At 38.5% G+C, this 27,097-nt stretch overlaps 7 protein-coding genes across 14 annotated transcripts; 4 read left to right on the top strand and 3 right to left on the bottom strand.

Moving 5' to 3' along the window:
- Nucleotides 1-565: 565 nt before the first annotated feature.
- Nucleotides 566-4,529, top strand: LOC119979957 (chaperone protein ClpB1). Of its 3 annotated transcripts, none has more exons than XM_038822578.1 (7): nucleotides 566-690; nucleotides 1,072-2,251; nucleotides 2,366-2,547; nucleotides 2,648-3,270; nucleotides 3,360-3,639; nucleotides 3,729-3,926; nucleotides 4,030-4,529. In XM_038822578.1, the coding sequence occupies exons 2-7, from the start codon at nucleotides 1,102-1,104 to the stop codon at nucleotides 4,324-4,326; spliced, it is 2,730 nt and encodes a 909-aa protein (XP_038678506.1). In that variant the 5' UTR covers nucleotides 566-690; nucleotides 1,072-1,101; the 3' UTR covers nucleotides 4,327-4,529. The 3 variants fall into 3 exon arrangements, with proteins under 3 accessions (XP_038678506.1, XP_038678508.1, XP_038678505.1); XM_038822580.1 differs by having other exon boundaries at nucleotides 593-730; nucleotides 1,078-2,251; XM_038822577.1 differs by having other exon boundaries at nucleotides 652-923; nucleotides 1,078-2,251.
- A 505-nt stretch (nucleotides 4,530-5,034) lies between these two features.
- Nucleotides 5,035-7,838, top strand: LOC119979959 (glycine-rich RNA-binding protein 4, mitochondrial-like). The gene is made up of 5 exons (XM_038822587.1): nucleotides 5,035-5,185; nucleotides 5,999-6,143; nucleotides 6,226-6,294; nucleotides 6,540-6,646; nucleotides 7,179-7,838. The coding sequence occupies exons 2-5, from the start codon at nucleotides 6,008-6,010 to the stop codon at nucleotides 7,623-7,625; spliced, it is 759 nt and encodes a 252-aa protein (XP_038678515.1). The 5' UTR covers nucleotides 5,035-5,185; nucleotides 5,999-6,007; the 3' UTR covers nucleotides 7,626-7,838.
- A 142-nt stretch (nucleotides 7,839-7,980) lies between these two features.
- LOC119979958 lies at nucleotides 7,981-12,324 on the bottom strand. Of its 6 annotated transcripts, none has more exons than XM_038822583.1 (5): nucleotides 12,124-12,324; nucleotides 11,764-11,878; nucleotides 10,553-11,238; nucleotides 9,765-10,192; nucleotides 7,981-8,859 (listed from the first exon to the last, which is right to left on the bottom strand). In XM_038822583.1, exons 2-5 carry the CDS (start codon nucleotides 11,790-11,792, stop codon nucleotides 8,074-8,076), a joined length of 1,929 nt encoding a protein of 642 aa, XP_038678511.1. In that variant the 5' UTR covers nucleotides 11,793-11,878; nucleotides 12,124-12,324; the 3' UTR covers nucleotides 7,981-8,073. The 6 variants fall into 6 exon arrangements, with proteins under 6 accessions (XP_038678511.1, XP_038678514.1, XP_038678513.1 ...); XM_038822586.1 differs by having other exon boundaries at nucleotides 12,054-12,324; XM_038822585.1 differs by having other exon boundaries at nucleotides 12,050-12,324.
- Nucleotides 12,325-13,874: 1,550 nt separating this feature from the next.
- On the bottom strand, nucleotides 13,875-18,479 carry LOC120016017 (ATP synthase subunit gamma, mitochondrial). Its single transcript, XM_038868577.1, has 9 exons — nucleotides 18,300-18,479; nucleotides 17,152-17,195; nucleotides 16,870-17,022; nucleotides 15,502-15,615; nucleotides 15,283-15,410; nucleotides 14,976-15,098; nucleotides 14,762-14,881; nucleotides 14,483-14,604; nucleotides 13,875-14,233 (listed from the first exon to the last, which is right to left on the bottom strand). The coding sequence occupies exons 1-9, from the start codon at nucleotides 18,392-18,394 to the stop codon at nucleotides 14,164-14,166; spliced, it is 969 nt and encodes a 322-aa protein (XP_038724505.1). The 5' UTR covers nucleotides 18,395-18,479; the 3' UTR covers nucleotides 13,875-14,163.
- A 214-nt stretch (nucleotides 18,480-18,693) lies between these two features.
- Nucleotides 18,694-21,836, top strand: LOC120016663 (presenilin-like protein At2g29900). The gene is made up of 2 exons (XM_038869543.1): nucleotides 18,694-19,585; nucleotides 21,275-21,836. The coding sequence occupies exons 1-2, from the start codon at nucleotides 18,811-18,813 to the stop codon at nucleotides 21,802-21,804; spliced, it is 1,305 nt and encodes a 434-aa protein (XP_038725471.1). The 5' UTR covers nucleotides 18,694-18,810; the 3' UTR covers nucleotides 21,805-21,836.
- Nucleotides 21,837-22,625: 789 nt separating this feature from the next.
- LOC120016665 lies at nucleotides 22,626-23,583 on the bottom strand. The gene is made up of 2 exons (XM_038869546.1): nucleotides 23,171-23,583; nucleotides 22,626-23,085 (listed from the first exon to the last, which is right to left on the bottom strand). The coding sequence occupies exons 1-2, from the start codon at nucleotides 23,273-23,275 to the stop codon at nucleotides 22,696-22,698; spliced, it is 495 nt and encodes a 164-aa protein (XP_038725474.1). The 5' UTR covers nucleotides 23,276-23,583; the 3' UTR covers nucleotides 22,626-22,695.
- A 1,522-nt stretch (nucleotides 23,584-25,105) lies between these two features.
- Nucleotides 25,106-26,757, top strand: LOC120016664 (F-box/kelch-repeat protein At3g06240-like). Its single transcript, XM_038869544.1, has one exon. The coding sequence runs from the start codon at nucleotides 25,266-25,268 to the stop codon at nucleotides 26,418-26,420; it is 1,155 nt and encodes a 384-aa protein (XP_038725472.1). The 5' UTR covers nucleotides 25,106-25,265; the 3' UTR covers nucleotides 26,421-26,757.
- The last annotated feature ends 340 nt before the right edge of the window (nucleotides 26,758-27,097 follow it).

Below are 27,097 nucleotides of genomic sequence, written 5' to 3' on the forward strand. Positions count from 1 at the left end.
AATTGTTCTCTTAAATTATTTTCAAGCTACAATAGTGAATGGCTCGGTGACTCGAATGTTTTGCATTCCCTCGTACATGTGAAGGGTGTATCCATATGGTGATGTATAGTGATTATTGTAGATTGCAGAAGGCTTTTAATTGCATTGCATGCTTCTTCTATAGAATGTTATCTGAATTTTCTGATAGCAGCTTTGGATATGAGGAAGATTAATCACCATTGCTAGAATGTTTCCGAGTTTCTCATTTGTGCAGTGGTTTGCCTTCTCTCTTGGTCAATGTATACTGATTTATTTGCTTGATGAAGAATTTATTTTTGAATATGTAACACTTGGAGGTTTTGCTATGATTTTTTTTTTGTATAAACATACATGTACAGCTGTACTCACCGTAATATTATTCACATTATATATTTCAAAGGTTAATTTGTTATTTGCACACGTGGAAATAATCAATAAAAAATGGAAAAAATAACTAATATGGGCCCACCGGCTCGCTCTCTGACGAACCAATGGGTATATACAGGAGCGAATTCTCTGTCTCTCTAGTAGTTTCTAGCATCAGTTTCATGGACCTTCCAGAGGTCTTTCTTTGCCACTACAAAAGGAACTTCCTCTCGCCCATTTATTTCACTAACGAGAAATCCAAGGAAGTTGTGGATTCGTTTCAAAGCTATTTCTCTAAAGCGTCCTTTGCAGCTAAGGAGAACGAACTCTCACTCACTCTTCATCGGTTTGTCCTTGCAATAGTATATATGAATGTATTGTGCAAGATTTGTTCTCTTAATTTTGTCGTGTTCAAGGTTTGGATTCTAATGGAAGTGTATGAGAATTCGGTTATGGGTTTTTTATTTATGTTTTACTTGATACGGGAATTGTTAAATTTTAGTCCGATTCAAGCTGCGGAGACAAAGTGAAAGTAGAAGGTGAACGGCTTATTATATACTCTTGCTTGCTTAACTGCTTGATTCCTTCTTCAATCCTTGTATTTTCGAAAAAGAGAATTTAACACAGAATAAGTATTTAATTTGGATCATCCTCTTCTTTTAATCTGATTTGGGTTTTGGATCGTGGTTGCAGTTGCTTTAGGTGACAAGGGGAAAGATGAATCCTGATAAATTCACGCACAAGACCAATGAGGCACTTGCTGAGTCTCATGAGCTGGCAATGAACTCCGGTCATGCCCAGTTCACTCCTCTTCATCTCGCTGTGTCTTTAATATCAGATCCTACTGGCATCTTTAGACAAGCTATTGCTAATGCTGGTGGTGAAGATGCTGCAAAGGCAGCAGAAAGAGTCTTCAATCAGGCCTTGAAGAAACTCCCATCCCAGACACCTCCTCCAGATGAATTCCCAGCAAGTACCTCTCTCATTAAGGTGATCAGGAGAGCTCAAGCTGCACAAAAAGCTCGCGGTGACACACATTTGGCTGTTGATCAGTTAATATTAGGCCTTCTGGAAGATTCCCAGATTGGGGATTTGTTGAAGGAGGCTGGTGTTTCTCCTGCAATGGTGAAATCTGAGGTTGAAAAGCTTAGAGGGAAAGAAGGGAAGAAGGTGGAAAGTGCCTCTGGGGATACTACATTTCAAGCTCTGAAGACTTATGGGAGAGACCTTGTTGAAGATGCTGGAAAGCTTGATCCTGTTATTGGCCGAGATGAAGAAATCAGAAGGGTTATAAGGATTCTTTCGCGGAGAACTAAGAACAACCCTGTACTGATTGGAGAGCCTGGAGTTGGTAAAACTGCCGTTGTGGAAGGCTTGGCTCAGAGAATTGTGAGAGGGGATGTGCCAAGTAATCTTGCTGATGTTAGGGTGATTGCATTGGATATGGGAGCTCTAGTGGCTGGAGCAAAGTATAGAGGAGAGTTTGAGGAGAGGTTAAAGGCTGTGTTAAAAGAAGTGGAAGATGCAGAGGGAAAAGTTATACTGTTTATCGATGAGATACACCTTGTTCTTGGCGCTGGTAGGACAGAGGGGTCTATGGATGCGGCTAACCTTTTCAAGCCAATGCTTGCAAGAGGTCAGCTTCGGTGCATTGGTGCTACTACGCTCGAGGAGTACAGGAAATATGTGGAGAAAGATGCTGCATTCGAGAGAAGATTCCAACAAGTCTATGTGGCAGAGCCTAGTGTTCCTGACACAATCAGCATCCTTCGAGGGTTGAAAGAGAAGTATGAGGGCCATCATGGTGTTCGAATCCAGGACCGAGCTCTTGTGGTTGCGGCGCAGCTGTCTAGCCGATATATCACTGGTACGTAGTCTCTTTTCGATTATATGAATTGTGTTTATGCGTATGAGGACTGGTATGTCTGAAAATGTTGTGGCTTAAATATGATAATGAAATGCAAATGTGTTTTCTATGTAGGGCGCCATCTCCCTGACAAGGCGATTGATTTAGTTGATGAAGCCTGTGCAAATGTGAGGGTCCAGCTTGATAGTCAGCCTGAAGAAATTGATAATCTTGAAAGGAAGAGAATACAATTGGAAGTTGAACTTCATGCACTTGAGAAGGAGAAGGATAAAGCTAGCAAAGCTCGACTTGTTGAAGTAAGTATGTTTACTTGTTTAATGGTTGGAGAGTGTGTTTCTCTGTTTGCACTTGTTGTGTTTTTCGTTAATTCAAATCTAATTTGTTGGCATTTTTCAGGTCCGAAAAGAGGTCGATGATCTCAGGGATAAGTTACAGCCTTTATTGATGAAATACAGGAAGGAAAAAGAAAGGACTGATGAGATCAGAAGGCTCAAGCAGAAGCGAGAGGAGCTCCTGATTGCTCTGCAAGAGGCAGAGAGAAGATATGATTTAGCCAGAGCTGCAGACTTGCGATATGGGGCAATTCAGGAAGTTGAAGCTGCGATTGCACAGTTGGAATCTAACACTGATGAGAACGTAATGTTAACAGAAACTGTGGGGCCAGAACACATTGCAGAAGTGGTGAGCCGATGGACTGGCATTCCTGTCACTAGGCTTGGCCAAAATGAGAAAGAGAGATTGATTGGTCTCGCTGAGAGGTTGCATAAGAGAGTAGTAGGACAAGACCAAGCAGTGAGTGCTGTCGCTGAGGCTGTATTGAGGTCAAGGGCAGGACTAGGAAGGCCACAACAACCTACTGGTTCCTTCCTTTTCCTTGGTCCAACAGGTGTTGGTAAGACTGAACTTGCCAAGGCCCTCGCTGAACAGCTTTTCGATGATGAGAATCTTCTAATCAGAATAGACATGTCTGAGTACATGGAGAAGCACTCTGTGTCTCGGCTTATTGGTGCTCCTCCAGGGTAATTGTCCTTGCACTTAATGTGTTGATTGTGCATTCTGCGATATTGAAAGAATGTGATCTCATCTCACCATTTCTTCTGGTTTTCAGATATGTTGGTCATGAGGAAGGAGGCCAACTTACAGAGGCTGTAAGGCGTAGACCTTACAGTGTTGTGCTGTTTGATGAGGTGGAAAAGGCACACATTTCTGTATTCAATACTCTTCTTCAGGTTTTGGATGATGGAAGGTTAACAGATGGCCAAGGACGCACTGTCGACTTCAGGAACACAGTGATAATCATGACTTCAAATCTTGGAGCGGAGCACCTCCTCTCAGGACTTACAGGCAAATGTTCAATGCAAGTTGCTCATGAGCGTGTTAGGCAAGAGGTAAAATAACCGGGCAGCTTCTTTTCTGCTATGTTATCCCGTGGCCTTTCTTGCATGCATATGCTTAACGTTTTTGATTATTTTGACAGGTGAAGATGCACTTCCGGCCAGAGCTGCTGAATCGGCTTGATGAGATTGTTGTTTTTGATCCTCTATCCCATGAGCAGTTGAGGAAAGTAGCTAGGTTACAGTTGAAGGATGTTGCTAGCCGCCTTGCTGAGAGAGGAATTGCGTTGGCTGTTACTGATGCTGCATTGGATTATATACTGGCCGAGAGTTATGATCCTGTAAGTCATCTAACCGTAATATCCTCCAAATAGTCTTCAACAACAATTCTTTTCTTAATTCTGGAAGATTTTAACATGGCGTAATTTTCTGTTGTCTTCTCAGGTATATGGTGCTCGTCCTATAAGGAGATGGCTTGAGAAGAAGGTGGTGACAGAGCTATCAAGGATGCTGATACGTGAGGAGATTGATGAGAATTCAACTGTCTACATTGATGCAGGACCAAATGGGAAGGACTTGGTCTACCGCGTGAAGAAAAACGGTGGACTTGTGAACGCGGAAACTGGGCAGAAATCTGATGTGCTGATTCAAATACCCAATGGACCAAGGAGTGATGCTGCTCTGGCCGTGAAAAAGATGATGATCCAAGAGGTGGATGAGGATGATGAGATGATTGAATAAGTCCTTTGTAAAACAATGCTAATGGAGAAACCTTTGGTGCTATGTAAAGAGTTCCAGCTTTGAGTCATTCTGGGGTTTCTAGCCCCTGCTTTTGTCAAGCAGACAAATACAGACTGGATGAAAACATTACGAGAAATGCTTGAAAAATATAAGAATTTGATGTCTGAGTTCATGAAGTTCAGTCTCAGATTTTAAACGGTGAAGTGGGTTGTTGAATGCATTTGAAGTCCTATATCTCATAAAAAAAATTTTGATAAGCATGTCTGATAAATATTACGACAAACATACAAACATGTGTAACTTTCATAGGATGTACTGCAATTCTTCACTGGAAGTAGCAGGGGATCGATCAAATCAAAGGGTATTGCCATGGAGTATTGCAGCAGAAGATAAAATCTTTGGATAATTACAACTTAGAACATTGATTTTTCACAAGTAGAGGAGGTTGAAAAGAGAGCAGAGTAACAACAGAAATGATATAATAATTTTGTAAAAAAAAAAGGGAGAAAAAAAATCTAAAAGAGATAAATTATGATGAGTGCAGATCCTTCTATGCTGTCGAGGGTAACACCGTCATTTAATAGCAGGATATTTTCGTCACCAAAAGGGAAAAGAGTAACTATCTCTAACCTGTGACAGACGAAGTACCACGATCCAATGGAAAAGCTACGCGTCACCTACGAGCTCCCCGTCAACTCTCATCGAACGGCTGTTATCACCAATTCGAATTCAACGTACCAGATCGTCCTAAAACAATCCATACCGACTCCATGTGACACTCCCCTCCCCTACATAAAACCCCTCTTTCGAAGCCTCGAAAAGGGTTTAGTATAGCAGTGCCACCGAGAAGCTTAGAACGGTACGTTCCTTCGAAAACCCTAAATCGATAACGGTTTTCGCTTCTTGTCTTTGCTTTTGTATCTCTCTTAGCGATACTCTCTTTCTTGATCGGTTCTCGATTTTGGTTTGATTCTGTTTGTACTTGATAAACCTGTTGAATCTTTCTTATCTCTGTGTAAGATTGAACTTTTGTAGGCATTTAGTTCGTGGCCGGTTATTCGCTGTCCTGTTTTGGATTAATTTTTTCGTTATTGCATGTTTGAATATCTTCGTTTCATCGATGTTTCGTGTATTATCTGGTGGAGACTGAATGATTTGATAACTTGTGATGTTTTAATTCTTTGAAACCATTTGTTCTTAAGAGCATGTGTTAAGAATTTATGCAGGTTAGCTCTACCTTCTATTCCTTGCGCCCTAAAGGAGGTTTATTTTTCATTTATCAAAAAAAAAAAAATCTTTATGTTTACACTCATGGAGCTGATTTTCCAGAGCATGTGATGATTATATAATTTCAACTTGCATATTTACTGTTGTATATGGTAGCTTTACTGTAATATATCTATCTTGCAATGTTATATTTTAGCTTTTTTAATTTATGTTATTTAATTTTCAATAGGTATCATCATGTAGCTCATACCTGGATAGTTAAAATTTACTGGATGGTATCTCTTATTTACTTAAATTAATTTGCTAGCATGTGTATCCAAACACATATTTTTCGTTTTTGATGACTACATTAGCTGTAGCTTGAAATTTTATCGATTGGGGTGTAAGTTCCAATGAGTATACAACTTCGTTTGACTGAACTCTGTGCTTTTATGCTTTATGCTAGGTCATTGTCATGGCTTTCATCAGTAAGTTTGGAAATATACTCAGGCAGACTGCAACCAAACAGGTCAATGCAGAATTATCTGCATCCAGACCTTCCATTTATCAAGCAATACGCTGCATGTCATCTTCAAAACTTTTCGTAGGAGGTGCAATTGTCTTTTCTTTGGATTGTAGCTTGCATGTTTTTTGGCAGGTGAGGCTAAAAGTTTCTCAAGTTTGTTTTTGCAGGTATTTCATTTAGCACAGATGATTCAAGCCTAAGAGAAGCTTTTGGTAAATATGGCGAGGTCATTGAAGGTGCGTAGTTAGCTAAAAGGGCTCATTTATAGTCCTGAATTCCTATTGATGTTTGACATTGACTGTCATATTGTCCTTTTCATTTAGTCACATGTGCTTGGTATGGGCGGTGAGTTAGAATAAGTTTGTATTAGTTACCATTTTTTTCACTATTTCCCTTCTAATTATTCATGTTTGTTTTTTGTTTTTTATTATCATATATTCTTTTTTGGTATGTGCTGATTACCTCAACATATATACTGCAGCTAGGATCATTCAGGATCGTGAGACTGGTAGGTCCAGAGGATTTGGCTTTGTTACTTACACTACTAGTGAGGATGCTTCCACTGCCATCCAGGCCTTAGATGGACAGGTAAAGTTACTGTTTCATATATTCGTATATCAGATCATCAGGTTATGTTGAAAATACCAATGGATTGTTGATTTTCCAATGAAACATGATGGTATATGCGAGTTATTCTTTATCGTGCTTTTTTGTTTGTGTGGAAAATAGTGTGATGATTTTCTTTTTAAACTTCCTTTAGTATTTACAAGAATGTGTCATGATTTGTGGGATTTCTTCAATAGAGAGTTTTGAAATAGCGAAATATATAACCAAACCATAAACTCTGCGCGCCAACTTTTATATTTTTTTTGTTCTTGTTAGACTTTGATTTCCATATATGGATGCATGATAACAATGGTTTGTGTACAATAGAGTGATAATGTAAGGAACACTCTAGGATAAATAAGAAGGGTTTTTATACCTTCTGATAATAATGCGACTAGTGATGCTTCCATATTTCCTTTGTTCGTGTAATTTTTGAAAATTTAAATTCAATAGTTTACTGATGGCAAATTTTGACTCAAGCGTTTCTTTTTATATAATTTGTTCTTTCTCGCAGGATCTTCATGGTCGTCGGATAAGGGTGAATTATGCTACTGAGAGAGCTCGTCCAAACTTTGGCGGAGGCTATAACCAAGGCTATGGTGGTGGTGGTTATGGTGGAGGTTATGGTGGTGGTTATGGCAGTAATACTGGTGGTGGTTATGGCAGTAATACTGGTGGTGATGGCTTTGGGAGTGGAGGAAATTATGGCAGTGGAGGTTTTACCAGTGGTTCCTACGGAGGAAATGTCAGCTCTGCCAGTGGTGGATTTGATGGAAACAGTGGCACTGTTGATGGATTTGGTGGAACCTCTGGTTTGGGATATGGAGGGGGTGAGCAGTTTGGGGCAAATGAAGGTAACAGCATGGACAATGCAACTGGAGATACGAACTCTGGTGAACCTTTGGATGGAAATTACAAGGACGACTTTGATGATACTGGGGACTTTGCAAAAAGAGCATGAGAAAAGCGGAGCCACCTGGAAGCAGAAGCAAGCGAAAGTGCTTCAATCAGTATTAATAGACTGTCTATTTTGATATTTATTTCGCCTCTTGACCTTTTTCTCGAACTGGTTTATGCCATTTATCCTGTTCTTTCTATTATGTCCATTGGAATTGTTTTTCTTTGTGACGTGAAAACAGACTTCTTCAAGTAGTTGAAATTACTTACTTTTTAACTGTTGATTTGTTCCCCCCATACGGGCTGGTATAATTTTGTGCATTCAAAAAATAGTGTGCTTTATCGTCAAGGGGATGTAAATTGATGTTTCAGTCAAATCTCTCTCTATAATCCTGTGTCAAAAGGGTAAAGAAAATAGGTTAGAATGAAGAAAATTAATGATATATCAGCTGTTAATTATTGTAATACAAATTCTTTATAGAACTATACTTGTCAGAGACTGTAATTTCTTTTCAATGTTCTATTTCATTCATCAGAAACAATGCTTTATGTGCATTCAGCACTACAGGGGAACCTTTCTTGGTCTTCTCCACAATTTGCTTTATCAACTGCTGATCCATCTCATCATCGCTATCAGTGTTCTCATCCGCACTTGTGCCAACATCCAGTAATTCCTGGACCCTTGAGCATTGCTTTGGTGATGATTTCACCTGACTGGAGCAAAATTCCTTTGATGCTTCTTCTTTACTTGGAGTATGGTGCAAGCCATTTAGCTCACCGTTTTTGCCCCATGAAATACTCTGCAAGTCCATTTGTTGGATGTTTCTGTGAACCCCGGATAGAGAATCCTCCTCTTCTGACTCGTTTGTCTTCATTAGCTCTTCGTATGACTCGTTGTATGCATCTAGAGCTGCTTCTGATAAATTCATAACTAAAGACTGTGGAATGGAGTTGCTTTCTTCTTTAGCAATTGGACTTTCGGGCATGAATGAATAGATGAGCTCATGGTATGCTAACTTTCTCCAAGAATTGTCGTATTCTGATTCTCCGAGTTGCATCTTCCTCTGGATGCTTTGAAGGGCCGTCTCAAGCTCGTTCACGCGTTCTTCTAGTCTTGATTGAATAACTTCATGCAAACGCAAGCTTAGTTCTCGGGGTGAAACCACATAATTTTGAAAATGATCTGTGGAGGTGCCACTCTTATCTTGATTTGACTTCAGATGGGAAACGGTTTGACCATCGACCATATCGACTTTCAATTCGCCTTCAGCAAAGTCGGCAGCAAAATCTGTGTCAAGCTGCAACAAAGTTTAGGCTCTATTAGAACTCGTAAAATAAATCATAAATCTACCAGTCAAGAACATGTTCTAATTCCTAGTATACACAGAGGTGCAATAGAGAATCTGCCCACTTATTTTTTGCTGTTACTTTCTTCCAACTACATCCCAACAAAACAATCTCCTAAGGTCTCAATGTCTGAGTTTCAGAATTGTTACTCCTATAATTACCTCGCAGTCAGCGCCATTTAGGCTGCAACCACTTGGACACATAATCTCAGTGCTGTAACAAGAAGAATTCACCAAAGCGGAAGAGCAAGTATTCTTTTCAAAACATCATACGCTAGTAAATGCAGTAATCTACCAAAACCATTCAAGAGAACAGATGGATAGAATGCCAGCAGATGATCAGAGAACAAAACAGAAGGATGGTTCTTGAGGAAAAGAGACAAAACTTCTTTACTAACCTGAACTGCTTATACCATATAATAATTTGACCATTGTCATTTCACGGACAATCATTATCTCTAGAATGCCAAGGGAATAAGAAAAATGAAATCTGAGTAGGTGCCACCAGTATGACTTGCAACCTAATGAATCTTGACTCTTGAGTAGTTTTAATCAAATCTGAAAAGTTCTCGTAACATTCTTCGTTCCAGACCACCTTTGTTGATTTCATCAAATTCAACAGACGGTGAAGAAATTACAGAATTGATTCAAAGCATATGTCTTACACCCTTAACTATGAAAAATTCAAAACATGGAGCAACAGTTGAACAGGCAGAAGAGGTGCTAAATGAGTAGTGATTTAGGGAAACTAACTACATGCAACTTATTATAGTTTAAATATGTAAACAAGATTACCATTAAGCAAGAAACTAGATATGTCAAACTAACAAAAATGCTATGATAGAGAACATGCTGACCACGTCAAGATTGGGCAGTCTTCTCTGGTAAATAGATGTATTTATATTCAAATCCAACCTCTCAAGTTCAGCTTCAAGCTCGGCTTCAATTTTACTCATAGATTCTGAGCTCTCCACAGCCTTCTCATTGTTACACTCTTTACTATCATTACCTGTTGAATTATTCTTATAGTGTTCAGAGAAAAATGGTTGCGCTATGTCGTGAGAGGCATGGTCACATCCATCTTGTGATTGAGATGTCTCATCAGCTAGCTCCTTCACAGTCAATGATTCTTTCATATCAAGTTCCTCCTGTAGATCTTGAACCAAGCTTTCTGTCTGCTTCAACAATTCTTTCAATTTGTTCACTTCTCTCGTATTTGTCATGAAAGAATATATTACACCAATGGAGACCCCGAGATAGAATAAAAATGCTCCGTTGTGTGGCCCTGGACAGAGAGTGAAAGCGGTAGTTCATGAATTTAGTTAGATATTAATAGATAACCATCCAATTTCCAAACAAAAAGTGTTACACCAAATACAAACATATCTTTTCCTACCCCCAAAAAGAAAGGACAAAGAACAAATGAAGTTCAAGAAATACCAGCAACCAGCAAGGGTGTGACATTACAGCTGCAAAATGTCTACTGCATCGAGTGGTATAAGCTCATCAACAACAAACTCCTCATTGAGCCAAAAGAAAAGGATATGCAACCACCCATTTTGAAGACGCTACCCACAACTTCCATCAAAATAGCATTTGAGACACATATAGGGAATTTAAAAGAGAGCAGAGCAGGATACATTACCGTGTTGTGGCTGAAAGTGCTTCCTGCTGTGCAGTTTACTGGAACTGCTTAATTTGCCATTGTGCCCTTGTCTTCTCTTAAGCTTGAGCTTCCTGGGGTGACCTGAATACCCAACACTGGGTAATTGGGGAACGCCAGAAACGATTCCCTCCTTGCTTTGTCTATCATCATCAATTCTGATCTGTGCACTAGAAAAATCACCACGTGCTCTGCCAATAATTTTGCTTCCATTAGTTACAAGCAAAGGCCTCATAGTTGGTCTGCATGGTGATGGAGGAGCACTAAGAACATATTCTTCCATATCAGCATGTTCCACCGGTAGCTGAGCCATAAGACAACTTTCTATGGAATTTAAAGGTTTAACAAAATGCCCAGGAAAATATTTAGGTCTGAGATAGCCCTTTTTCCTCAATGAACCATGTAAAGAATCCAATTCTTCCATAGAATTGTTATCATAGTTACCACCAATATCACCACTTGGCCCACTTCCATCCCAATTTGCAATTAGGCTATCACTTTCCAACAGAGCTGGTACTGAGTTTGATGTAGGAAGGACATCCCAATCAGTAGATTCCACTTCTGCAGCTGAAGTACACTCTAGTTGATGCTTATCTGAATATATTGGATCCAACCCCTTTCCCATATCAGCGGACACATCTTTTCCAAGCCTCTTTCTCTGTCTGAACCTGGAGAAGGGAGAGCTTGGAGATTCAGGATTCCCAATGTTGGGGACATCAGAAGCCAACTCTGGTAAGCTATTCTCATCCTTAGAAAGATTCTTCCAATACTTAGCTACATATCCAGTAGCAGCAGCTGCTGCCACAACCCATAAGTCCATTTATGCTTCACTTCCTTAGAAAAAGTTATTACACTATCCAAGTTCCACAACGCTCATTTTCCACTCTGCCTCAATTCTAACGACAAGAAGGCCAGGGGTAACCAGTTCCATGATTCCAAAATCACAAAAGCAACAAATTTCTACACTTAAAATTTTAAGTTCAAGAATCAATCCTAGAACAACAAGTGATTCCACTGATTGAGAAAGCATCCTGATTACACAGATAAAACTTGCTCATCTGCACAAAATCCTAGTACTCATTTCTGAACGAATAAGAATGTCAAAACAGTCAGATGGAACCCCTTAAGACTTCAATGAAACCCCCAATCACTTGAAAAAAGACAATTAATAAGGCGAGAAAAAAAGGAATAACCAAAAATTTGCAGAAGAAACCAGTATCATCTTTATAACCGAAGAAAATCAATCCCCAAGCCACAAATTTCAGAAGCAGCAGCAACACCCGATGCAATTAACAATCTTCTTCCTTCCTGTAAAAACAGATATCAGGAACTTAAAAAGGCCGCCCAAATCCAAAAAGATTAATCCACCTCAAAACTCAGCAAATTAACAAATTCCTTTCTACAAAAAAAAGTTCAGCAACATCCCCAATATAATTAGATAACTCACTTGACCAAAAGGTCTCAACATTCAAAGCATACCCACATGAAAACAGCCTTCATTATGCAAAACCCATCAAATGGACAGTAACCATTAAGCCAAAAAACCAGCTCACCATACGCAAAGTAATTGACGTAAAGCGGTAAAGGACGAGGAAAAAACGCCAAGTGGGCTGCTGCTATAGTCCCAACAGAATCTGCGAAGTTGTGAGGTCAAAGATTAATGAACTCGACTCCTGAAGAAGAAGAAGAAGGAGACAACGTTGTTGAGATTGGATTCCTTTAATGACCGTTGCCCCGTTATCCACACTCCACGAGGCAGGGACACTTGCTACAAGATTAGGCAACTTTTAATTAATGAAAAAAAAAGACAAACTTAAGTAATTCGGCAAATATAAATTCTTATTCTCTTGACGAGCAAATATTTAATTTTATTTATATACATTTTGTTGAGCTGCCCAAAAAAACATTTTATAGTTTTTAAAATATAAATACGTATATTTTCAAAGTTAATGCTTTTACGCATTATGATTTTGCAAATAACGCATTGAAGAATATATATATAAATATAATTGGGATTAAATGTTTTTTTTTGCTAATACAATGATGTGGTTTATTTTCAATGGTGGGGGTCACACCAAAATAATCCTGAAAGCCGGCTGTAAGTGGACACTGGACAACAATTCTGTTTATATATGCTTTGCCATACCCTAAATTTGAAAAGAAAATCCCTTTTGGCTTTAGGCTTTTTGGCCTGAATATATGATTTATAAAAACAGTAAGGAACATGTTACATGAGGGGTTAGGTTTGTGATATTGGGTGGAGGCTAATTGCACCTCTCATTTTCCCATTCACACCCCAACACCAAACACAGCCCTAAAATATTCCTTTGCACCCCAAGTAATCCCTCTACACCAACACCACCACCAACTCTTCCTCAACCACCACTGCCAGCTCTTCACCAACACCAACACCACCACCACCACCAACTCTTACAGTAAGAAAGTATGGAGAGAGGGTCCAAATCAACATATACCCCTTCTCTCCTCCAAATCAACATTTGCAACGAAATCACTCCTCCATCCTTAGGGTCCAAATCAACATCTGGATCTTATAACTCTGGTTCAAAATCTTACAGAACTGAGAGACCTTCATCTTGATGGCATCAATACATCTAGAGCAAGGGCCTTGAGGGTATGAGAGGCGGAAAGGGAGTTAGAGGGAGATCTGGCTTGGCTAAGAGTTGTGCGCAGCTTATTGAAGGTCTTGCGACGAATATCTGAACATAAATTGAAACACGTTCAGGCGAAGCTTGCCATGGAGGTGTGGAGGGGAGGAAGTGAGAGGAGGAGTTGATGCAAGAAGCGGAGGTGGAGAGGGGGAGAGAGAGAAGGGATCGTGCTGCCAAAGGTTAAAGTCTAGGAGGGATAGAAGACTCTGTTTGGAATGTGTTGTAAATTGGGGTTTAACGGGAAAAATGTGGGGTGCAAATAGTCTGAACCCAAGAAATATGTTGAATGAGACCTTAGATATGATCGTCCTTTGACAAAAGAAAAAACAATTTATGTTAAATTCATGTTAGATTAGGTATAATCTCAACAACCAATCTATTCAATATTTAAATTCAAAAGGAAAAAAAAAACCAAACCTAATCTTTGTTTCACTCATGATAGCAGTTCCACATGCCAACCTAGTCTTGTTGAGGGATGACTTGAAAGCAGGTGACTAAATCAATTAACCACTTCGCTAGTTGGTTCTCTCTCCAGATTTGAAGTCAAGAGTTCGAATCAACCAGCGATCCAACCAACTCAATCATAAATGTTTTGCAGTTTTGCATTTTCTCCATTTATATTGACACCCAATAAGTTACATCTCCATGTTGCAAGCTCATGGAAGGAGAATGCTGCAAATCAATGTTGTGAAATTTACAATCGTCTTAAAATCACAAAGCCATTCAAGATCCAACATTAAGGCAGAAAGCTTGAAAGTACTAGTATATCGAAAAATAACTTCAACCATCAAAACACATTTTTTTATCTCAATTCCCTTAATTGAGGGGTTATTACAGAAATCCGATAGTTGAAACCAAGGCTCTCTGCTGATTGCTTTTATTTCGTAATCATCAAAAACAACTTAGGCATCAAGATTCTCACAATCAGCCCTCAAGTGCTGATGCTCCAGATATGATCTCAGTCAATTCAGTAGTGATAGATGCTTGACGAGTTCTGTAACAAAATGCTCACGTAAATGACATCACTGGTGAATATATAGATATAGGAAAACAATAATAGTTGCTTAGTTCTTGATCCATTCCATGTAAAGAGCTAAATCACCCTACCATCTATTCACTGTTAAGGTGAGCTGCTTACTAAACAATTCTCATGTCTACCTGCCACTCTGTGTGTGTGTGTGTGCCCACGTGCGCGTGTGCATGTGTGTGAGAGAGAGAGAGAGAGAGAGGGAGAGAGAGAGACCTGTTATATGTTAATGTGAGTCTATCCAACATATCTCCAGCATTCCTGCTAGAGCTGTCCATGGCCGACATTCTCGCTCCCTGTTCACTGCAGGCATTTTCCAGCACTGCGTTGAACATAACCTAGCAAAATGTGAATTTCCCAGGTAAGTTTCAAAAAATATTGTGAATTGACAGGTGGTGGACATTTACATTAATATTCTTTGCCTTCCGTGGGCATGGTCGCATGTTGTGCAGGAAAAAAAGAGAGTAGATTTAAGTTTCAAACATCAAAACTTACACAAGAAAACTGAAACTCAGAAAGATTCTGTAGTATTTCACCCTTTGTTTCACCTCCTTCAATCTCATAAGAGTCTAGATCGCCAAGCTTTCCCCCAGCTTCGGCCTCTCTCTCCACAACCTTAATGAACATATCATCATTTGGTATTAACAACCACAAAGCACAATCTACATTAGAAAGAAAGAGCAATCATTCCGGTTGATGCATTAGTCACCTCAGGTGACAGTACAGTTGCCATTGTTGGAACAAACGAAACTACTGACTGGAATTTGTTGAAGATAATCTTCAATGCATCGTATTCCACATTCTTCAAGATGTCATCTGCCAGAACAGAGACCTGAAATGGAAACCATTTCACTCGGGACGTAATGAAATGCTGCTATTTCTATAAGCATCTGTTATTTTTTATAAAGGAAAGAAATTGCCATGGTATAATTCACTTCTAAAATAAATGTTTTATGTTTAGTAGATTCCCATGTCGTATATAACAGTAAAGAGAAGATAGCACATGATAGACTGACCTGTGTATAGTTCAAGGGATTTTTTTGCAACTCAGTTATGGAAAGTTCAATGTCTTTCTTTGAGTCACGTACCAACTGAGCCTTTGCTTTCTCTCCCAAAACAACATATTTGATATCCTTTTCAGGACCTGTAGCATTAGAGAATACCTTAGACACTCAATCCTTACAATAATAAATAATAAGCAATCATCAAATTTCATTTATATTTGCAAAACATACCTGAACTCAGCCTGAGCAAGGCCTTGCTAACCTTAACTGCTGTGGAGTTGATTCCACCACAGAGACCTTTGTCTGAAGAAATAGTGACAATGACATTCTTCTTAACATCGACACCTGCAATGCAACAAACATGTAAAACAGTTAAACAGGTAATGGAAACAGAACAAACATGTAGAGCAGTTAATTACTGAAACAAGTCATGAAAAGGAAAGAATGATTTTGTGACCAACAAGAGTTGACTTGGTTGGCAAACGGCTGGGTTAGGCATATGAGTGCCCAATGTTCGATTCCAACCGCAAGCATAATTCTTGGTGGTATTTAAAAAAGAAAGAAAGAATGATTTTGTGATTCTATAATTAACAATGTACAGTCTACCCTACAATTGTTTTGCAACTCTGATACTGTCGTTGAAAATTTCGGTTTCCAAATTTGGTTACATGTAACAGTGGCAACTTTTTGGAGTTCATAGATCTTTCTCTGTGATCTCTCTTTGTACTGCCCTTTTTGAGCTGCACCTACTTGGTACGTTCTCAATAAGTTTCAATAAATTTATTTTACATTCAAAAAAAAGGGGCAGAAGAATCAATCAAAATGTTCTTAACTGAACAAGGAGAAGTCCAACAAGAGCTCATGCAACCTCAACTTTTTTGAAAATTCATTTCTAGTTTTCTTTAGTTGGGGAACAATGATGCAGGTATTGATTCAAAGGTTTCCAATATAACTTTCAATGCACATTACCAAATGCCTAACGTCATGTTGTTTTATGATTGGGAAATTTTTTTGTTAAGGCACCAAGGGTGTTCAATAACCACAGAACCAAAAAAATCTCATCGCAATCTTCAATATTCCTTAATATAGATGCATATCAACAACACAGCTATGCTCCATACAATATGTGAAGAGATTGTGAAGAGGCTGTTTCCAGGAATGGAACAAGTGGCCCCTAGCTTGCACCCCTGTAACTCTACCACTGAGCCACATGTTCACCTATAAAAGCACTCATCTAGGTGTGGAAAATTTATTGATAGCATGATTGAAGATTCTGCCGAAGCTCCTTCCCTCATTAGTTTGGAGATGTAAGTGTAAAGTTTTCAGTGGCCAAAGCAGAACATTATTTTCATGCCAATTTTCAATACTAGACATAATAGGCATAAGGTGAACAAATTACCAGTACAAGATAAAATCTACATAATCAAGATACAAAGAGGAAAAGTAGATGTTAGCCTCAGGTGCTTGCAATGAATCAAAGCTTAAGATAAACATATTAACAAAATGTACATCAATGAATGTGTCAAATTATATCATAAAACAAAATAACTTAAGTGAACTTTAGTGTAGATATAGCTTTATGTTAGTTGATAAACATACTTGGGGTATCACCAAGAAGGGCAGTGAAAGGCTGCCAAAGGCCACGTGAATTTTCAGCTCTGGTTTGAATGGCACGTAACTTCGAGGCTGCAACCATTTTCATTGCCTTCGTAATTTTCTGAATGTTCTTCACACTCTTCATGCGGTTTCTAACTGCATAAGCAATAAAGCAACCAAACTTATCAACTATAAAAAAAAAAAAAATCAATTCAACGGAGGACTGCAAGAGTGAAAACCAGACTAGGACAAAGACAGCAAATAAAAAATACCAATGATGCTTACCCACTTGAGTTGAGATAGAACGTACTCCAAGAGGGGCTTGCTCCCTGCTCATACTAAGTTAGTTACTCAAATTTTGAAAGGTAAAAGAAATTTTCATTTAAAACGATGAGAGGTATACAAAACGATTAGAACCGAGTTAGTTATTCAAATTGCATATACATATACTATAAAATTTGGAGCAAGAACCAGAAATTAGTGTAATAAAGTATAAAATGAAATGATGATTCGAATATTGGACTGTATTTCGATTCCCAAGAAGTAATTAAGAAATTCTATATTATCATCAAATTTCCCAACAGTTATCAACATCCCCTGTTGGTCCGGCATACATGTTTATCACAGTATATGTTAGTCGGTTAGTCCACCTTCTCGTAACGTGTTTTCTGAGATATCTTAAACCCAAATGAAAACATGTTACTAGAGATAGTTCAACATATCTGATCCAATCCTACTGAATATACACCTCTACTAGAACATGTGAATAAGGTAATAAGTTCCTAGAACATAGAGTGGTTTTACTGTTTTAGGCGGCCTGAAAGTCAAAGATAGATGCACAATTGTACATTTGAGCTAACCCTTCAATTTAAAGGATATTCAAGGCACTTCTTTGTTGAATTCCATGCCTTATCTCCAGATTGCCCAGGCTTCATCCTTTTTCAAAGACTCACATCACAACCAACAATTCATATTAAATTACAGTTTTAAATGCCACCACACGAACACATATATTCAGCTTGATTGAGCAGTTTCTTTCAATTGAGGAAACAACAAAAATAAAACAGCGAAAAACAATTACATTTCAAAGTCTATCAACGCGGACCAAAAAACACAAACACCTCGTCATTTGTTATCGACCATGTCTCATGTCCCATGTCCCAGAAAATGAGATAAATTAATTCCAACCTCATACAAATCCAAAATCCAATCAATACTCTAAATAAAACAAACGCGATTAATATAACTGAGACGAAATCCCCATTCCCGAAAAAAGAATCATTTTTCCATATCAACATGGGAAGTACGAAATGGAGAACACAGATCGCAGTGAAATTTGATACATACATATATATATATATATATATATATAGAGAGAGAGAGAGAGAGAGAGAGAGAGAGAGAGGAGTTAAAAGAGAAGAGGAAGATCCTACTCAGGAATGAGAGAGGAGCGGGCGGCGACCATCGGGCGGGGAGAGATCAAGGGGGCAAAACGCCTCCCTTCGCGTCGGAGAGCAGCCATCGCCATTGGTGAACCTCGAGAAACCCTAATTGGACCAGTAAGGCCTAAAATTTTTGCAGATCGAGACTGTTTGGGTGCTTTCAGGAGCTGATCCTACCCTTGCTGGCTTTTACTATTGAAAATTATGCACCAAGCCACCAAGGCCCAAGACCCACCCCAGTTGAAGGAGACCGAGCGAACGGCGCCGTTTGCTATTTTTTCCCCCTTTTTTTTTGACGTGGAAAAAAGATATATTTTGGTTTATCAGAAAATAAAGATAAATAAAGAATGTCACCTACTTAGAGGTGTGAACAACTGAACGGTACGGAGTTCTTTGCCACCGTCAAAACATCCAATTGAGTTCGTCACCACCCACCAGAGAAGGTCCAAAGAACTAAAATCTGCAAAGATCTTCAACCTAGAACCAGCATTTTTCGAATTCAATGGCCCAGAACCGGAGATCCAAGAGCATTCTTGATTCTGTTGGTGAAGAAATTATAAGAATCATAACACCTGTCTCAATCTGTATGTTCATGGTGGTTCTTATGGTATGCGTTCTCAACACAGACTCTTCTGATTCAGCTTCATCATCAGTGCCGACAATAGCCACCATAGCTTATACTGAGACCGGCAGTGACTCGTGGTGGGACAAACTCAAAGGTGCTCTTTTGAACTCGCTTGTGTTTGTGGCTGTTATCACTCTTGCTACCTTCCTTATACTGCTTCTATTTTACTTCAGATGCACTAGGTTCTTGAAATTCTACATGGGTTTCTCTGCTTTTATTGTTCTGGGATTTATGGGTGGGGAAATTCTGCTATTTATGCTCGAAGATTTTAGGATACCAATTGATTGCATCACATTTTTGGTGGTATTGTTCAATTTCACCGCTGTGGGTGTTCTGGCAGCATTCATGTCCAAAATGGCAATATTTGTGACTCAGAGCTACTTGGTTATTATTGGGGTTCTGGTAGCTTATTGGTTTACTCTCTTACCTGAATGGACTACTTGGATGCTACTGGTTGCCTTGGCATTGTATGATCTTGCTGCAGTTTTGTTGCCTGTTGGGCCATTAAGGCTTTTGGTAGAGCTTGCAATATCAAGGGATGAAGAAATCCCTGCATTGGTTTTTGAAGCTCGGCCTGTGGTGGTTGAGGATTCAGGTCCAGGCGGGCCTGCAACTCAAAGGAGGGTGTGGAGAGAAAGGAGAAATATTGGACATAATGAAAGGAATCGAACAACGATCAAGCAGCGGAAGAATAAAAATTTTCGATTCCTAATCCGAGGATCTGTTTAAAAAACAACATTCGATTATGGGTTTAGAATAGTTACCCTTGTAGCGTGCCTTTCGTACTGTCGAAGCATACAACGAACACGAACTTTTTGATCGTGCCTCTACGGTATCCACACGAACGATGCAATATTCGTGTACGTCTCACGTCCACGAACGAAACTCACGAGCCCTCCGGTTGCTAGACCAAAACGAACCCGCCGTATTCAAATCCGATTCAACACCTTGAATCAGTACAGTGAGCAAAATAGGAGAACACCTTTCGAAAGACTCTCAGCCTTATTCTTACTTCTATATTTTTCACAAAAACGTCTCCTCACTTAAAAACTATCTTTCTATATATACATATATATATATATATATCTTCCAAATCCTGTTATGTTTATATATATATATATATATATATATATATATATCGGATAATATATATATATATATAACGTTCAAACTTTTTTTTTTTGTTTGATATATATATCTCTCTCTATATATATATATATATATATATATATATCCGTAATGTGTGTATATATATATATATACATAAAGAAATTGAGATCAAATAGAATTTCAAAATGTTTGAGTCCTACTCAAAAACTTCTCTTGGTTTTTAGAAATTTCTTAATACCAAAGTCAAAATATCCTAGTCCAACTAGGACTGAAAAATGCTCACATTAAATATGAAATTCATCTCATGAATTTTACGTTCCGTATTGCTTACCATTCTTAGTGTGCGATCCTGTAGGTTCCCGTAATGTTGGTAGTAATTATAAAATCCTATTTTAGAATTACAAGCAGTGAGTGATGTCTAGCAACATATCACTGCTACCCAAATTACGAGAAAGTCAATGTTTCGACTCAACCTTTACCGCGACTAATGTTACCGTGTTGTAAAATCCTTTTATCCTCGATATCTTGATTGAACACGAGACATGGATATGTCACCCTCGTATAGCTCAATCAATGTTTCCTAATTCCCGAATAAGCTAATCAAAACAAATGACATTGATATCATTATATCAACTCATTTGAGCATGGCCATGCATTTATCAGCTCTATTCAATCAAGAGGCCTTAGATATCAATCTCGTGTTATGAGAAGGACAAATTCCATCTTGATCACTCACATCCCTCTACATAATTTATTATACACCTGATCACCACCTTTATAGCCACCTTGTTAAGGGCAACGTTTGATAGTGTCAAAATGAGCAATTTCTTATGTCGGGAACAATGGTGATCTCAGGTCGAAGGACTACAAAACACCATCATCACAATGAAATTATTTATGACATCCATAACACGATCCATGTAATGATTTCATGGTGGGTCGATCCAGTACATAAATTCTCCAATTTATGTACCTACATGTTGACTTAATATCATATATTAATCAAGCACATATTAGCCTCTACACATTATTGTCGTCCCTGTTAACAATAATATTTGGCTAAGGACATTTAAGAATATACATTATATTCTAGGGACATTACAATAATTCATACTACACAGATATAAATAATTGCAATAACTAAAAATAACTTTATTAATAAAATATCCATGATAATATAATGTGCTAAAGAATCATCATATGATTGACTTTAGTGCACACTCTCCAACACATAATTCGTCTGGGAATGCCAGTTCTGGGTCTAACTCCACTCCAAATGTCAACACCAGTTCTTCATCAGATTCAAATTTGGCTCATGGTTCTGTTTTATCAGTTAGTAATGACAATAATAACAATACAAGGTTCATCAGTACAGAAGACACTGAACTTTCTGCACCATTGATTGATCACAGGATTACTTTGCAATTGAATAGACCGGAAGATGCCCTGTCTAGTGAGAGTTGGTCACTAGAGCGTATTGGCTTGGGGTCAGCGGGTGCTATCAAACTGGGGCTGGGTGACTTTATCTTTTATAGTGTATTAGTTGGCAGGGCGGCTATGTATGATCTTATGACAGTTTATGCATGCTATCTTGCCATTATGGCTGGTTTGGGAATTACGCTACTGCTGTTGGCACTCTATGAAAAGGCACTGCCGGCTCTTCCGGTGTCAATTGCTCTAGGCGTGTTGTTCTATTTCCTGACTCGCCTTGTGCTTGAAGTTTTTGTTGTACAATGTTCTTTGAACCTTCTCATGTTTTAGAAATAAAATTTGTTATTGTGGTTTGGTGCTCAGTTATTGAAGTAGCTTGGCAAATACATTATTATAATTGTGGGAGACTTTCTTTTCAATGGGTAGCATTAAAGTGGCTGTCATATTTACAGAAACATGAAAGTAAGTGAATCACTTGCAGAGAAATGAAGAATACTGATTACTGATGAGCACACAAACAATCAAAGGAGGTCCCATTCCCATATCCAGAGTGTTAACAGCATGAAGGGAGAAGCTGAGCTGGTTATTTCAAACTTATAGAGTTAAGACTCAATTGCAAAGTTGGCTATAAGATTCTTGGGACTGTTGAAATTTTAGACTGAAACCATATTGAGGCAAGAATGAGGCATTTTTGGAAGCAGTCAAGCTGGAAAAATGCAGGAAGCAATACTTGTGAATGGTGAAGATTTTATTAAGGCAAGGTGGGTGTATTTTTTCACAAGAGATTTTATTACATTTACATAATTACATAATAATTTATGTTCATTTGCAACTATTTTCCTGCCATGCCAAGAAGAAAGATGTGGTTAAACATCCATATCTTACAACCAACAATGGTGATTCCTCCTCTTGGGATATTCCTCCTTTCCATCCAAATGCAGGTACAAATCATTTGAGAAGTTCATCCACAGCTCCTCTTCATTTTTTTTTTCCAGTTCCAAGCTACTCTCAAAATTTATATTCCAATCTCCCAAATGCTTCTTTGCCATATGTTACTAGGGTGCACATATTTGTCATTTGGTAGTAAAGCTAAATCTACTGTTTCTTGTGTAAGCATAATAATCCCGTTTATGAAAGTGTTAAGAGGCTAATTCTGAATGGCAATGTAGCTTTCTGAATCAATTATCTTTATTACAATAAAGAAAATATGCCTAATGATATTCAGTTTGAGTTCTGCAGGTTGGATACAAAATTTGATGCAGCAAAGGCAGCTGATCCACCGAGCACTGATAGCAGAGAAACAACAACCTGCAATGCCACCTCCCAAGGATAATCCTCAGGCACAAGATAAACACAAGAGGGACCCAAAAGCAGTAATACCAAGCTCAGACTCAACAAAGCCCCTGGAGTTCCAGGGTCAGTAGCAGCAGAAAGGACTCCCAATTCTTCTGCTTTTGAGAGAACTCCCAGTTTTTCTATTGTTGACAAAGAGAGCCCAAATTTCTCGGCTGCTGATAGTAGACCAGCTTTCTCTGCTTTGCTTAATAGCTTCAGTTCCTCCACCCTTGTGAGTAGCTTTATTGGTTGTGTAGCTCCCACAACAGTTGAGTTCTGCAAATAATTCATTGCAGATTCTGTCATTGCAGATTACTAGTAATTACATGCTTATAAATCATGATGGGTAGCAGAAACTGACCTTTTTAGAGCCAACAGTTCCTTTAACAGATGGTAAAGGTTTCTGGGTAGCCATGGATTGAACCAGAAAGGTTCCTCTGCTGCTACAAAGTGCTGTGGCCTGCATAATCTCCTTTAATGGCCGTCTCTGTACAGCTATGGTTGATGGTTGCGTGAGGTGATGCCCTTCTCAAATGAATGGTGGATGCAAGAGGAGGATCATGTTTGGGTCCACCTGTCAATAAACTGTTGGCTGCTCTGTCGCATACGTGTTCTTTGAGGATTACAATTTACAGACAGTGGGCCTCTAAACTAAATTTATAAATGTTCATGTATCTGGTTGGCTGGAGGACATCTATCCCAAAGGAAGGATGGGGTTATCCTGCGCTCGAATAAAAGAATGCTCATTCTATGATACTGTTATAACAAGAGGGGAACTCTTTAGTCATTACTCATTGCTCATCATCAGTCATCAGGAGTCATGGTGGGCTTTCTCTTTTATTGGAGCTGGCCCACCGAGGTTCTTTTCTCGTTGAAATTTAAATCCTCAATAATTCAGAATTATTAAATTTATTATAGTAGCTGAATTTATATCAAGGCCCTACTTACCAGAGCAGAGAAGCACTGTAAAATCGTCTTTTCCATCAAAAAAAAAAAAAGAAAAAAAAAAGAAGCACTGTAAATCCTTTCCCACTATGGAGGTTCTGTGAAGTGAAATGAAAGGTGTGCGCCAAATACAAAGCACGGTAACTGGAATCCGCCCAGCTCTTCCATGTTAAACCAGAAAGCAAGATCGTGGAACTAATTGTCTAGGCGAGAGCAGAGTGCATCCCACTACACTTCCAAGTTCCAACACCACAGAGTAACCATTCACCGTAGATTTTCACGACCAGATAACAACATGCTAGTAAATTCTTGTATTTTAGCGTACAAGACCACTTTTTTTTCTTGATGATGCAGATGTAAAGAGTTTGGAAATACAGAACCAAATGTGGAAGGAAGGATACAGAACTAGTTACAATTAATCAAAAGAGAAATTACGAGCTTAATTGTTTTCCAGATATTTTGAGCAGATTGTGTTTTTGTGTTAGAAAATCCGCATAATCAAGAAAATATCGAGTTTGATGGCAAAGCAGACACACAACAAAATACGCACGCATTAGCCCCCATATTGAAATAGTATATCACTACATTGGTCAGAGAGCATCCACAGTGGTAGCAATGTAATCCGCACTCCAAAATCATTATCTTTTTTCTCCTCTCTTCTATGTGACACAATTTAATTGGGTGAGTGGGTTCTATAATAAATAATATTCATCAACACTCTATACATTTCAAGTTTCAACACTCTATACTCATTTTTTCTCTATTCCTTTTCATTATCTTTCTCTTCTTTTTCACATTTTTTTTTTTCCATCACCTCTCTCTTCTTTTTAATATTCCTTTTAATATTCACTCCCTTCCTTTTCATCATTTATCTCTTCATTATTCATCAACTATATATATACTCCAACTCTCAAGTATCATTTTCCACAATTAAATTTTCAAATGTCATTTTTCACTCATTGTGTACATGTAGCACTATACTTATCAAAAAAATAACATTTCAAGTACTTGAAATAAACTCCATTATAACCATTATGATGGTATAACACTATATTTATTTAAAAAATGTTGTTAACAACGTCAAATATAACATCATTGTGATGCTCTCACTATCCCAATGCCCCTTAACCCCACTTTTTCATTAATGTTCTTTGATGAATGATTATTAATGCAATGTAATCCATTCTCAACAACCAATGGTCTATGGTGTTCAATTCTCTCATGTCTAGTATTTTTTTTTGAATCCACACCCGTTAATATGTACCTGATTATTGCGAAGAAGTCAACAAATACGACGGAAAGATAAAAGTCTATCACACAATCTCAACTTATTAAATGTAACATTTAATATCACAGGCTGTCCCAGTAACAAGAGGAAAAGTACGGAGTGTAGAAACACATACTAGCTAATAATCCCCAACTCTATAAACCAAGAAAACCCAGATGTTTGTTTTATTTCAGTTTTTGAGATCCCACAAGAATATTAAGGAAGCTGTGATAAGTGATTTGCTATGGCGACTGTGAAAAACACCCATATCCCAGAAGATGAAGTGATGGATATTCTCACTAGGCTTCCAGGGAAGTCTCTGATGAGATTCAAGTCAGTTTGCAAACCTTGGTGCGGTCTTTTCAGAAACTCAGATTTCATTTCCAAGCACCATCTCAAGCAAACCCATCTCAGCAACTCCAATTTCAGTGTCCTTGTGAAGCATGGTGCTCAAAAAGAGGACTGTTTCTCCTTTCTTTATTCTTCTTCTGTCCGAGATGGTGGTGAAGAGGTGCTTACTCTCAAAGAGAGCGTTTATATGCCGTTTACCAAGGACTTTCAGCACAACCCAGTTGTGTTGGGTCCTTGTAATGGGCTACTCTGTGTTTATGATCATTGTGAGAAGATTGGTTTGTGGAATCCTGCTATTAGAGAATTCAAGCCTCTCCCTTTGTCCCCAATTGAGCGTCCTTCCGGTACAGAATTAACATCGTTTGGTAATCTTGGATTCGGGTTTGATCGGAAAGCTAATGATTACAAGATCCTAAGATTTGTTACTAATTATTTCGATGAAGGCATGAGTTCAGTTGATCAAGTTGAGATCTACTCCCTAAAAACAGATTCTTGGAGGGAGATTTCTTCTGTTGACGTGATTCCTGGTGGTATTCCATGGTTCAATCAGTACAATAATGGGGTTTATTACTGGTGGGCAGATGGGGATGATGGTGGATTGATCTTGTCCTTTGACTTTGCAGATGAGGTGTTTGATAAAGTGCCACTGCCGGATTTTGGGGTTTCTTGGGTTGATTACCTTCCACAGCTTGCAATCTACAATGGATTGCTTGCTGTTATTGTATACACTCGGGAGGGTCCTGAGAGATTGGTTGATAAATGGGTGATGATTGAAAGAGGAGTGAAAGAATCTTGGGTCAAACAAGCGAGTATTGGACCGGTACCTGGAGTTGAGAGGCCCTTAGGATTCTTAAAGAATGGTGGACTGTTTTTGGAAGATTTGGAGGGACAACTGGTTCTATATGATCCCAGCTCCCAACAGCTGAAAAATCTACAACCCCGTGGGGGAAAGGATTCATTACAAGTAGTTAATTATGTGGAGAGTCTTGTTCCAATCAATGGTAGACATGAGGATGAGGACGAACCTTTTGTTCGTATCAGATTCTGAAACTTGCGGACTAACAGGGACTAGAGAACTATGACTGATCAGGGGAAGAATGTGAAAAGACAAGAAAACTAAACCATATGTGTGGTTAGAGGAATACTATTCTTCAATGTGGTATGCCTATATCATGTATTGTCTCTCACTTTTACTTGTAACTGTTTTGAATCTTTGATCTCTTACTTATGATTGTCAAATTTCTTAATGGGTTATTATTCTGCTATCTACTTTTAAGGATCTACTATAATAACTACCTTTTGTGGCAAAGTTAATTATGCATTTGTGTGCTTTATGCGGTGTTCGATTGCTAGCTTGACAGTATATGAATTGCGGAATTCCATGATTTGGGGCTTGGAATTATGGAAATGGTGTGTGCTTGCTGATATTGGTTGCATTTTCTGGTTGACTGTTGACGGAAAGGCTTACGAACACATTGTTTTTCTTGATAAGGCGCTGTATTTTGTGTATGGATTAAAGAGTAGAGTTCAGGTTTCCATTTGGTCAGAATCAGTACTAGTATGGGCTCTGTTTTTGAACAAGGAGTCGAGCCATCGGAAGAGGCTACCAAGAATCTAAATTCTCGCAAGGGCTCTTGTTGCTTGTTTCATTGGAGCTGCTTTGTGGCTTGTGAAAAGTGAAAACTTTCTTATTCAAGTTACTATAGCTGTTTCTTTTTTGATTTC

The sequence above is a fragment of the Tripterygium wilfordii genome, chromosome 15 (assembly GCF_013401445.1).
Source record: "Tripterygium wilfordii isolate XIE 37 chromosome 15, ASM1340144v1, whole genome shotgun sequence".
Classification (NCBI taxonomy): domain Eukaryota; kingdom Viridiplantae; phylum Streptophyta; class Magnoliopsida; order Celastrales; family Celastraceae; genus Tripterygium; species Tripterygium wilfordii.